Genomic DNA, 13290 nt, shown 5'->3' with positions numbered 1-13290 from the left:
AAAACCTGAACTGGCAGTCCCAAATGTTATCAGCAAGTCCTAGAGCATGACACGAAAAAGTCTAGGATGAAGCCAGGATCTGACATCATACAACTGTTGAGTTCTGAAGTCAGATGTTGGTTTACATCTGGCCCTTTTCACCCATGCACCACACATCCCTGTACCTCTGTCTCCTCCACTTTTCCGTGGAGGTGATGATAAGACCTACATCATAGGACCGTTTGAGTATTTAGTACTAAATAGAACTAAATAACCTCAGTTAAGTCACTTGGGGGGAGTGGTGCCTGATACACAGTAGGCACATATTTATTTGTTCAGCCATTTAACAAGCATTTAGGGAGGACCAGCTGATCAGACACTGATCTAAGCACTGAGGATATGGGAGTAAGCAATACAGACCAAATCCCTGTCCTCAGGGCTCTGATAGCTAGTGAAAGAGACCAAACAAACAAATGCATGTCATGCTGGGGACTCCCAAATTCAGAGAAGGAAGATAAAACAGGTAGGAAGTTGGCTGGGCACAGTGGCTCACACCTCTAATCCCAGCCCTTCGGGAGGCTGAGGCGGGCAGATTACCTGAGGTCAGGTGTTCAAGACCATCCTGGCCAACATGATGAAACCTCGTCTCTACTAAAAATAGAAAAATTAGCCGGGCATTGCAGCACATGCCTCAATCCCAGTTACTCGGGAGGCTGAGGCAGGAGAATCGCTTGAACCCGGGAGGTGGAGGTTATAGTGAGCCGAGATCACGCCACTGCACTCCGGCCTGATAGACAGAGTGTGACTCCATCTCAAAGAAAAATAAACCACACAGAGTAGGAAGTTGGAGGCAGGGTGGTCAGGGAAGGCTTCTCTGAGGAAGTCCCTTCTGAGCAAAGAGACCTGAAGGATGTGAAGAAGGAGGCTGTGGGAATATCAAGGGGAGGGGCATTCCAGGCAGAGGAGACAGCAAGTACAAAGGCCCTGAGGTAGGTACATATTGGAGACACAGCAAGGAAGCCAGTGCAACTGAAACAGAGAGGTGGGGAGAGTCAGAGAAGAGACAGACAGGGAGGCGATGGAGATCAGATCAGGCTTATAGGCTGTGGTGAGGATGTTGGTGTTTATTTTGCATGAGGTGAGGAGAATGTTGCTCCTGTTGTGGAGGTGGGGCTTGAAGTCAGAGACCACCCAGCAGCATGTTTTTTGGCCAGTTGAGCTGTCACCATCAACCAGGGGAGAATGGGGCTGGCTGGGGAGACCTCCTTCTTCCCGGTCCAAGGGAGAACTCATCCTCCAAATGCAGGAGCTTAACTCTGTGCTCTTCCTCTTCAGAAGAGGTGATCCTCGCCGAGGATGAAGCTGACGGGGAGCAGAGGCATCCCTTTGATGGTAACTGCTCTGACCCCACCTCGGGGGTGGGTCCCAGGGGAAATGGGAGAAGGTGGGGTGGGGAGTGAGGGGAGAGCAGGCGACCTGGCTCTAAGGATCCTCCTCCATGGGGTGGACGTTCCTCCTGGAGGAATTTTCGGACTTCATGCAGGGTTTCCCTATTCGGGCCTCCACTTTTTTGCTTTAATCACAAACCTGACTTTTTCTGCTTTGCGCCTTGGTTTTTCTCATCTGAGAAATGGCTGTGCTGTAAACAATACCCTATATCATGAGATTGTTTCTCGGAATGATATTCATTATGGAAATAGAACGCCTAGGATACTGCCTGGCACAGGCTTGGCATGTTTCTGTTCGCTAAATAAATAATCCCACCAATAATCCAGTTGACTGTGAAAGGCTGCTGTCTCCCATGTTAGAAACTTAACCAGACAGAGTCATGACTTACTTTTTTTTTTTTATTGAGACAGAGTCTCGCTCTGTCACCCAGGCTGGAGTGCAATGGTGTGATCTTGGCTCACTGCAACCTCCGCCTCCCATGTTCAAGCAATTCTCCTGCCTCAGCCTCCTGAGTAGCTGGGATTACAGGCGTGTGCCACCATGCCTGGCTTATTTTTATATTATTAGTAGCGATGGGGTTTTGCCACGTTGAGCAGGCTGGTCTTGAACTCCTGGCCCCAAGTGATCTGCCCACCTCGGCCTCCCAAAGTGCTGGGATTACAGGTTTGGAGTGTAGACATTAATTTGTGGTCCCCTGGAAACCTGAATATGAAAGGAGGGACCATTAAAAGGGGTCCAAAACCCCAACCTGCCCAGCATAGCTGGGAGTCAGCAGGGAGACTGTAAGAGTGTATCCAGCCTGGAGCTTCATGAAAGTCAAGTTTCTTCAAATTTAGAGATAGAGCTGGATGCTGCCTGTCCATGGCTCACACCTGTAATTCCAGCACTTTGGGAGGCCGAGAAAGGAAGATCACCTGAGCCAGGGAGTTCAAGACCAGCCTGGGCAACATAGTGAGATTCTTTCACTACAAAAAAATTAAAAATGAGCCAGATGTGGTGGCACACACACCTGTGGTCCCAGACACTCAGGAGGCTAAGGCCGGAGGATCGCTTGAGCCCAAGAGATGAAGGCTGCAGTGGGCGCCACTGCACTCCAGCCTGGGTGACACAGTGAGACCCTGTTTCAAAAGAACAAAAAGAATTTAGAGACAGGCTAGAAGACTATGTCGCAATATAATGATAACGGCAATTAGAAGAAGAATAGTACTCCCTGAAAAACGCAACTTCTTGCTCGAGATTTCTCTTCTCACACTTGAGAAAGCTGGTTTGACAGGGGCCGGGCGCAGCGGCCACACCCATAATCCCAGCACTTTGAGAGGCCAAGGCGGGTGGATCACTTGAGGCCAGGAGTTCAAGACCAGCCTGGCCATCATGGCAAAACCACATCTCCACTGAAAAGACAAAAATTAGCTAGGTGTGGTGGCACACACCTGTAATCCCAGCTGCTTGGGAGGCCAAGGCGTGAGAATCGCTTGAACGTGAGAGATGAAGGTTGCAGTGAGCCAGATTATACCACTGCACTCCAGCCTGGGTGGCAGAGCGAGACTCTGTCAGGAAGAGAGACAGAGAGATGGAGAGACGGAGAGAGGGAGGGAGGGAAGGAAGGAAGGAGGGAGGGAAGGAAGGAAGGAAGGAGGGAAGGAGGGAAGGAGGGAAGGAGGGAAGGAGGGAAGAAGGAGGGAAGGAAGGAAGGAGGGAAGGAGGGAAGAAGGAGGGAAGGAAGGAGGGAGGGAGGGAAGGAGGGAGGGAAGGGAAGGAGGGAGGGAAGGGAAATAGAAAGGAAGGGAGAAAGAAAGAGGGAGGGAGAGAGAAAGGGAGGGAGGGAGGGAGGGGGAGAAAGAAAGTTAGCTGGTTAGGCAGGGTGATGACTTTCGATTGAACCTCCCAGGGATTTGAGGGAAATAGAAGAGCTGGCACCCTGTCCCAGAGGGTTATAAAATGATTTTCACTGTTTTAGTTGGGGAGAGGATATTACCCATGAGGTGTCTAAATCTCATTTTTGGAGCCCCTGGGAACGTATAGCTTGAATATTGAGGGAGAATCCCAAAATTCCAGCCTGCCTAGCAAGTATGTTACAGGTCAAGCAGTGCACTATTTTCATAAGAAAGTGAGGTTTCTTAGAATTTTAAAATAGAGGCTGAGTGTGGGGACTCACACCTGTAACCCCAGTACTTTCGGAGGCCAAGGCAGGCAAATCACTTGAAGTCAAGAGTTGGACCAGCCTGGCCAACATGGCAAAACCCCCTCACTACTGATAATCCAAAGATTAGTCGGGTGTGCTGGTACACACCTGTAATCTCAGCTGCTCGGGAGGCTGAGGCAGGAGAATCGCTTGAACTTGGGAGGCGGAGGTTGCAGTGAGCTGAGATCACATCACTGCACTCCAACCTGAGTGGCAGAGTGAGACTTTGTCATAAAAGAGAGAGAGAGACAGAGGGAGGGAGGGAGGAAGAGAGAAAGAAAAGAGAAAGAGAAAGAAAGAAAAGGAAAGAAAAGAAGGAAGGGAAGGGAAAAGGGAAGAAAGAAAAGAAAGACCAGAGGGAAAACAGTGGCTGAGGGCTGAGACCTGGAGTCGGACTGAACATGACTTGATTCTTGTCTTTAGCCCTCTAAGCAAAGTGATAGTACCACCTTGAACCTCAGTTTCCACATCTGAAAAATGGGTATACTGTTAGTTCCCACCAAACTGGTTGCCGTGAGAGTTGAATCCAAGGGCACGCTGTGTCCGTTGGGTCCGTGTTGCAAAAAGGGTAACGTCTTTTTCTCTTGCCATGTTTCCATTGTTGGAGCTCTGCGGAGGACCACCATCAAGAAAAGCAAGAGTGATTTGCTCAACCCGGAAGAGGCTGAGGATCAGCTGGCTGATATAGCCTCTGTGGGTGAGTCCCTTCCTCTGCCACCTATCAGTTTTTCATTACCCGTCGCCCAAGAGATGATGTGGGGTCGGGGCACAGAGCTTGCAAACCGGGCTGCTTGAATGTGGCTGTCAGCTCCACCCCTTCCCCCCAGTGTGTGTGTCCTGGGCAGATTACATCATTATGGGAATGACATCCGTGCCTGGCTTCTCATTATTTTGCGGGAATTCAACTAAATGATCCCCATGAAGCATGGGGAACCAGCACCTGGCGGGGTCTCAGCTCTCGGTCATGTTGGCGAATGTTTGCAACTCACTCCGAAAGTATTCATGGGAGACCTGCTTATATTAGGTGCCTGATTGCAAATAAGACACAGGCAATTGGGAGGCTGAGATGGGAGGATCACTTGAGCCTGGGAGGTGGAGGCTGCAGTGAGCCATGATTGTGTTACTGCCCTCCAGCCTGGACACAGAAAAAACAAAAACAAAAAAGACACAAACTGGGCCAGGCACGGTGGCTCATGCCTATAATCCCAGCACTTTGGGAGGCTGAAGTGAGCAGATCACCCGAGGTCAGGAGTTCAAGACCCAGCCTGGCCAACATGGTGAAACCCTGGCTCTACTAAAAACACAAAATATTAACCAGTTGTGGTGCTGCATGCCTGTAGTCCCAGCTACTCAGTAGGCTGAGGTGGGACAGTTGCTTGAACCTGGGAAGCAAAGGTGGCAGTGAGCTGAGATCTCATCACTGCACCCCAGCCTGGGCAACAGAGCAAGATCCTATCTCAAAAAAAAAAAAAAGACACAAACCAAATCACTACTTATATGGAGCTCGCAGTCCAGTGTAGGAAGTAGAAATTAAACAGAGAATTACACAAATAAACCTGTAAAGGTAATAGCACTTCAGGGAGAGGCTCTGGGCTTAGCGTGCTCTGGAAGGATGGGGAGAAATCAGAGAAGGCTACCCAGAGGAAGTGATGTTTAAGCTGGAAATTGAAGGATGGGTAGGAGATGACTGGTGGTGATAGCTGAATGAACAGTGTGACAGACGGGGCTCAGGCCTTTGCCACCACAAGGGCCAGAGTTGGAGGGGAGAACATGTATTCTTTCCCTTCTCTCTTCCCTGTCCTTTTGATTCATTGACTGTGATTCTGTTGATCTTGACCTTCTAAAATGAGAATGTGTTGTTGTCGCTGTTGTTATTGTTGTTTAATGGGTTTGGTTTTGTTTTTTTAATGGACGGAAGAGCATCCAGGCAGAGAAAATAAGACTGGAATAAGATAGAGGGGATGGCCAGGAACGTGGTGGCTCACGCCTGTAATCCCAGCACTTTGGGAAGCCGAGACGGGCGGATCACAAGATCAGGAGTTTGAGACCATCCTGGCCAATATGGCGAAACCCCGTCTCTATCGGAAATACAAAAATTAGCCAGGCGTTGTGGCATGTGCCTCTAGTCCCAGCTACTCAGGAGGCTGAGGCAGGAGAATCGCTTGAACCCGGGAGGCAGAGGTTGCAATGAGGCGAGATCACTCCACAGCACTCCAGCCTGAGCAACAGAGCGAGACTCCATCTCAAAAATAAATTAAAAATATAAAAGAATAGATTGAGGGAAGGAGGAATTTCGGCTGCTTGGGAAACTGTGGCTACGGTTTAGAGGAAGAAAGGATGGCAAGAGAAGGAGGAAGGGAGAGAGGGAGGGAGAGAAGTGAAGGAAGGAGGGAAGTTAGGGCATCCATGTGTTTCTGATCTATTTCATAGTCCACTTTTTTTCCACTCCTAGTTTATAACCTTATTGCTGAGTGTGGGCATAATTTCCATTGCGATCACGTATCTCATAGGGTGGATATGCCGTGGTTTGTTTAGCCATAGCTCTATTATAGGGTGTTTGAGTTGTTTCCAACAATTTCTCTTACAAAGGGCACTGCTGTGCACATTTATGTACAGTGATTCCCCCCACCCTTTGGGCGTATTTCCTTGGGGATAATTACAGGATGGAAGATATTAACAGCTTTTCAACTCATTATTCAAAGAGCCATTCTGAGTTTCAAAACCACGGAACCCATTTATAAACCTGCCAAGTACACATATATTCGTGGGTCCCCCAGCCAGACCATCGAATATTACCAATTTAACTTCCTTTCCAAGTTAAGCGGGTTTGTAATGAAAGCTTAAAGCTTGTTTTCATTTGCATTTTTAATTTCCAGCCAAAACACGCTTTTTCTTGTAACGGAGGACTCATTCTACTTTCACTTGTATGTGCATCTGTTTAATCTCCTGTAAGCAAATGTCAAGAAATGGAGCACTCAGTTGGTACCTTGTGTATTTGATCAATTATGTCTGTCTCACATATTAGGTTACTTCCATTGTTTAAAATCTGTTTTATGGCCAGGCACAGTGGCTCACGCCTGTAATCCCAGTGCTTTGGAAGGCCAGGGCAGGAGGATCTCTTGAGGCCAAGAGTTCAAGACCATCCTGGACAATATAACAAGACTCCATCTCTGGGGGGGAAAAAAAAAACTGTTTAAAAACTTAGCCAGGCATTATAGCACACGCCTGTAGTCCCACCTATTTGGGAAACTGAGGCAGGAGGGTTTCTTGAACCCAGGAATTGAAGGTTGCGGTGAGCTACGATTGTGCCACTGCACTGCAGCCTGAGCAATAGAGTGAGAACCTGTCTCTTAATAAAATAACAATAAATTCTTTAAAATCTTCTTTGTTGGCCGGGCACAGTGGCTCATACCTGTAATCCCAGCACTTTGGGAGGCCAAGGCGGACGGATGGCTTGAGGTCAGGAGTAGGAGACCAACCGGGCCAACGTGGTGAAACCCCATCTCTACTAGAAATACAAAATCAGCTGGGTGTGGAGTGTGCACTTGTAATCCCAGCTACTCAGGAGGCTGAGGCACGAGAATCACTTGAACCTGGGAGGTGGAGGGTGCAGTGAGCCGAGATGATGCCGTTGCCCACCAGCCTGGGCAACAAGGGTGAAACTCTATCTTTAAAAAAAAAAAAACTGCTTTGTTTTATACATATATATATATATTTATATTTATATGCATATGTATATGTATCTGTCTCAAAAAAATCTGCTTTGTGAGATATATATATATTTTTTTCTTTTTTTTGAGATGGAGTCTTGCTCTGTCACCCAGGCTGGAGTGGGGTGGTGCAATCTCGGCTCCCTGCAACCTCCACCTCCCAGACTAAAGCAGTTGTCCTGCCTCAGCCTTCTGAGTAGCTGGGATTACAGGTGTGCACCTCCACACCCGGCTCATTTTTGTATCTTTAGTACAGACAAGTTTCTGCCGTGTTGGCCATGCCAGTCCAATTCCTGACCTCAAGCGAACCACCCACCTCAGCCTCCCAAAGTGCTAGGATTACAGGCGTGAGCCACCTTACCCAGCCAGTAATCTATTCTTATAAGAACACCAGTCATATCATATTAGGGCCCCCCAATGACTTCATTTTAACTTACCTTTTTAAGACTCTATCTCCATATGCAGTCATATTCTGAGAACTAGGGATTAAGACTTCAGCCTATAAAAGGGGGAAAGATCGCAATTCAGCCCATTGCAGGAGAGCCATCCAGGGAGCCTTGAGAGAGAGTCGTAGAGGGTTTGTGCAAAGCCCTGCTCTTCAATCTGTGGCTGACAAAAGAAAACTTGCTACATGGGAAACCCAGTTTCAAGGCAGGGGGTTAATAAAGAAGAGATAAGCCAGGCACGGTGGCTCATGCTTGTAATTTCAGCACTTCAGGAAACCGAGGCAAGTGCATCACTTGACGTTGGGAGTTCGAGACCAGCCTGGCCAACATGGTGAAACCCCGTCTCTACTAAAAATGCAGAAATTAGCTGGGCATGATGGCAGATGCCTGTAATTTCAGCTACTTGGAAGGCTGAGGCAGGAGAATCACTTGAACTTGGGAGGCTGAGGTTGTACTGAGCTGGGAACGTACCACTGCACTCCAGCCTGGATGACAGAGTGAGACTCTATCTCAATAAAAAATAAAAAGGGCCGGGCGCGGTGGCTCAAGCCTGTCATCCCAGCACTTTGGGAGGCCGAGGCAGGTGGATCACGAGGTCAAGAGATCGAGACCATCCTGGTCAACATGGTGAAACCCCGTCTCTACTAAAAATACAAAAACATTAGCTGGGCATGGTGGTGCGTGCCTGTAATCCCAGCTACTCAGGAGGCTGAGGCAGGAGAATTGCCTGAACCCAGGAGGCGGAGGTTGCGGTGAGCCGAGATCGCGCCATTGCACTCCAGCCTGGGTAACAAGAGCGAAACTCCGTCTAAAAAAATAAAAAAATAAAAATAAATAAAAATAAAAAGAAGAAATAAAGTTGAGGAAGCACAGCTGTCAGACTGAGAGCTAATGCTGTCCTAGGACACCTCCGTTAACAAGGCAGGTGACATTGCAGCTTTCTAAACAGACCCAAAACCCAGGCCAGTGGCTTATTCTTTCCTAGCCAGAGTTGCTATAGGCAAATCCACCAAAACCCACCTCGTCGGCCTGATTACTGAAAAAGACAAAGAAAGGAGCCCCCAATGTAGTCAATGATTTTCTAGACACCCCAAAAGAGATCTCTGGAATTCCAGAATTCTAGCAAGGAGACCCATTTACCTCTTTTTATTTATGTAAAGAATGCAATAATACAGGCTGGGTGTGGTGGCTCACACCTGTAATCCTAACATCTTGGGAGGCCAAGGCAAGAGGGTCGTTTGAGACCAGGAGTTTGAGACGAGCCTGGGCGACATGGTGAGAGCCTGTCTCTATCAAACATTAGCTGGGCATTGAGGCACGTGCCTGTGGTCCCAGCTACTCACAAGGCTGAGGTAGGAGGATCACCTGAGCCAAGGAGGTCAAGGCTGCAGTGATCTGCAAACATGGCCCTCCACTTCCACCTGTGTGACAGAGACCTCATGTCAAAAAACAGGAATTCATACAGAAACGCATATTTCAAAGTAAGGTGAGAGCTGTGTGGTGTTTGCCTTCACATTGCACCACAGTATGCACAGTCCTTTTTTTATTTTTATTTTATTTTTTGAGACAGTGTCTTGCCCCGTTGCCCAGGCTGGAGTGCAGTGGCGCAGTGATAGCTCACTGCAGCCTCAAACTCCTGGACTCAAGTGATCCTTGCACCTCAGCCTCCCAAGTCGCTGGGAGTACAGGTGTACACTGCTACACACAGCTAAGTTTTTTATGTTTTTTACTAGAGATGGGATCTCAATATTTGCCCAGGCTGATCTCAAACTCCTGGCTTTAAACAGTCCTCTGACCTCCACCTCCCAAAGCGGTGGGATTACAGGCGTGAGTCACCACACCTGGCCCACATGCTGTCTTATGAAATTGGTGATTCTACTGTGCTGTTGAATCAGTTGATAAATGCATTATAAAGCAAGTTCATTTCTAATTGATGAACTTACTGCTGAAATAAGGAACTTGAATCATTTACATAGAAAGTTGAGCCATGTTGCTAAAAGGATATCAAATTTCTTTTTTCTTTTCTTTTTTTTTTTTTTTGTTTGAGATGGAGTCTTACTGTGTCCAGTGCTGCAATCTTGGTTCACTGCAACCTCCACCTCCCAGGATCAAGTGATGCTCCCACCTCAGCCTCCCAAGTAGCTGGCACTACAGGTGCACACCACCACACCTGGCTAATTTTTGTATTTTTAGTAGAGCAAGGGTTTCACCATGTTGGCCAGGCTGGTCTCGAACTCCTGACCTCAAGTGATCTCCCCACCTCAGCCTCCAAAAATGCTGGGATTGCAGGTGTGAGCCACCAGCCCTGGCAGGTTGTCAAATTTCATTTAGACTGGAGGAATGTGTTCAAGAGATCTATTGTGTGATGTGGCGAATGTCTTAATAACAAGGTATCATATTCTTGGAAATTGCTTAGACAGTAGATTTTAAGCATTCTCGCCATGAGAAAAGTGATAACCATATGTGGTAATGCATATGTTAACTAGTTCAATGGAGCCATTCCACAGAGTATACATATGGTCAAAATATCATGTTGTGCACTATAAATAGATACAGCCTGTATCTGTCAATTTAAAATAAATGAATAATAATTTCGAAAAGAAAAATAACACCATGGCTGGGTACGTGGCTCACACCTGTAATCCGAGCACTTTGGGATGGCGAGATGGGTGGATCACTTGAGGCCAGGAGTTCGAGACCAGCCTGGCTAACATGGTGAAACTCCATCTCTAATAAAAATACAAAAATCAGCTGGGTGTGGAGGCGGACACCTGTAATCCCAGCTACTCCGGAGGCAGAGGCATGAGAATCACTTAACCTGGGAGACAGAGGTTGCAGTGAGTCAAGGTCTGCACTCCAGCCTGGACGATAGAGGGAGCCTTTATTTATTTCTGTAAAGAATGCAGTGATGCAGGCCAGGTGCATGACTCACGCCTGTAATCCCAACGTTTGGAAGGCCAAGGTAAGAGGATCATTTGAGGCTACAGGTGCATGCCACAATGCCCAGCTAATATTCGATAGAGGGTCTCACTATGTTGCCCAGGCTGGTCTCAAATGATCCTCCCACTGTGGCCTCCCAAAGTGTTGGTATTATAGGCGTGAGCCACCATACCTGGCCTGTGTTAAAAAGAAAACGAAGGAGAAGGAGAAGGAAGATAAGTAACATTCAGAGCATATTAAAAAAAATAAATAAAATAAGTTGAGCCATTATGAATGGAAGGTGCCATTGTAACTGCTTTTTTAGGAAAACCAGATCCCATTGAGGTTTATTTGTTTGTTTTTTTTTTTTTTTTTTTTAAGAGACAGGTTCTTGCTCTGTTGCTCAGTCTGGAGTGTAGTGGTATGATCATAGCTGTCTGCAGCCTGGAGCTCCTGGGCTGAAGCAATCCTCCCAGCTTAGCCTCACAAGTAGCTGGGACTACAGGTGCCACCACACCCAGCTAATTTATTGTTGTGGTGGTGGTTCTTGTTGAGATGGGGTCTGGCTGTGTTGCCCAGGCTGGTCTCCGATTCCTGGCCTCAAGTGATCCTCCTGCCCTGGCTTCCCATAGTGCTGGAATTACAGGCATGATTTATTTTATTAATTTATTTGCAGCTGAGAAGTGGTAATTGTGTATGTTTATGGGGTACAGTGTGATGTTTTAGTCTATGTGCACATCATAGAATGATTCAGTCATGCTAATTAACACATCTATTACCTCACCACCTCATCATTTTTTTGTGGGGAAGGCATTAAAAATCTCTTAGCAAGTTTGAAATATACAATACATTATTATGTATTAATAACGCAATAAAAATACACAATAGTGTATTAATGCATCACTAAATGCACTGCACTGCAATAGTTCATTAAAACTTCCTCCTCCAGTCTAATTGCAACTTACACCCTTTGATCAATGTCTTCCCTTTCTCCATCCCTCCTCCTCCCCTGCAGCCTCTAGGAAGCACCTTCCTGCTCTTTCTATGAGATCAATTTTTTCAGTTTTTAGCTCTCACAAGTGAGATCACACAGCAGTTATCTTTCTGTGCCAGCTTAGTTTACTCAGTATAATGTCCTCCAGTTCTATCCATGTAGTCACACATTATAGGATTTCCTTCTTTTTAGGGCTGTATAATATTCTATTTGTAGATATACCACATTTTCTTTACCCACTCATCCATTGTGGGACACTTCGTTTGCCTCCATATTTTGACTATTGTGCATAATGCTGAAGTGAATGTGGGAGTGCAGATGTCCTGAAAAGATTTAAATGTAAGACCTGAAATGGTAAAGATGCTGTAAGAAAACATTGGGAGAAAGCTCCATGGCATTGGTCTCAGGAATGATTTTATTTTGATTTTTTTATTATACTTTAAATTCTGGGGTACATGTGTGCAGAACGTGCAGGTTTGTTACATAGGTATACACGTGCCATGGTGGTTTGCTGCATCTATCACCTCGTCATCTACATTAGGTATTTCTCCCAACGTTATCCCTCCCCAATCTCCCCACCCCCTGCTATCCCTGCCCTAGCCCCTCCACCTCCCGACAGGCCCCGGTGTGTGATGTTCCCTTCCCTATGTCCATGTGTTCTCATTGTTCAACAACCATTTATGAGTGAGAATATGCAGTGTTTGGGTTTCTGTTCTTGTGTCAGTTTCCTAAGAATGATGGTTTCCGGCTTCATCCATGTCCTTGGAATGATTTTTGGACAGGATCTCCAAAGTGCAGGTAGCAGAAGCAAAAGTAGACAAATGGGATTGTATCAAACAAAAAGTTTGTGCACAGCAAAGGAAACATTTAACAGAGGGAAGAGACAACCTAACAATATGAGAAAATGTTTGCAAACAATACGTCTGATAAGGAGCTAATATCCAAAATATATAAGGAACTCAAACAACTCAACAGCAAGAAAACAAATAACCTAATTAAATATGGACAAAGGCAGCTACTCGGGAGGCTAAGGTGTAAGGATCCCTTGAACCCAGGAGGCAGGGGTTGCAGTGAGCTGAGATCGCATCGCTGCACTTCACCCTGGGTGACAGAGTGAGACCCTGTCTCAAAATTTTAAAAAAGGCTGTGTAAAGGATCTGAACATACATATCCCAAAAGAAAAAAAATACAAAGAGATACAAGTGGCCAACAGGCATATGAAAAATGCTGAATAGCACTAATCATCAGGAAAATGCAAATTAAAACTCCCATGAGCTATCACCTCATACTTGTTAGAGTAGCTATTATATATATATATATTTTTATTTTTTTTATTTTTTTTTTATTTATTTTTTTTTTTTTGCCTGAGAGGGAGTCTTGCTCTGTCACCCAGGCTGGAGTGCAGTGGTGTGATCTCGGCTCACTGCAACCTCCGCCTCCTGGGTTCAAGGGATTCTCCTGCCTCAGCATCCCAAGTAATTGAAATTATAGGCACATGCCACCATGCCTGGCTAATTTTTGTATTTTGGTAGTGATAGGGTTTCACCACGTTGGTCAGGCTGGTCTCGAACTCCTAACCGCAAATGATCCTTTCTCCTTGGCCTCCCAGAG

General features: G+C 46.5%; 1 protein-coding gene across 1 annotated transcript in view; it reads left to right on the top strand.

The window, feature by feature from the left end:
• Positions 1–13290, top strand: part of CACNA1A (calcium voltage-gated channel subunit alpha1 A) — a 421027-nt gene that overhangs the window by 284371 nt on the left and 123366 nt on the right. The window contains exons 11-12 of the mRNA XM_032265882.1: positions 1315–1371; positions 4218–4307. Of these exons, the coding sequence (XP_032121773.1) occupies positions 1315–1371; positions 4218–4307 (147 nt within the window). The remainder of the gene's footprint in view (positions 1–1314; positions 1372–4217; positions 4308–13290) is intronic.

Source organism: Sapajus apella, unplaced genomic scaffold, assembly GCF_009761245.1.
Source record: "Sapajus apella isolate SASKATOON/1434 unplaced genomic scaffold, GSC_monkey_1.0 scaffold152, whole genome shotgun sequence".
NCBI classification, from domain to species: Eukaryota; Metazoa; Chordata; class Mammalia; order Primates; family Cebidae; genus Sapajus; species Sapajus apella.
Note: the sequence above shows the minus strand (reverse complement) of the source record. Positions and strands in the feature narration are given on the sequence as shown.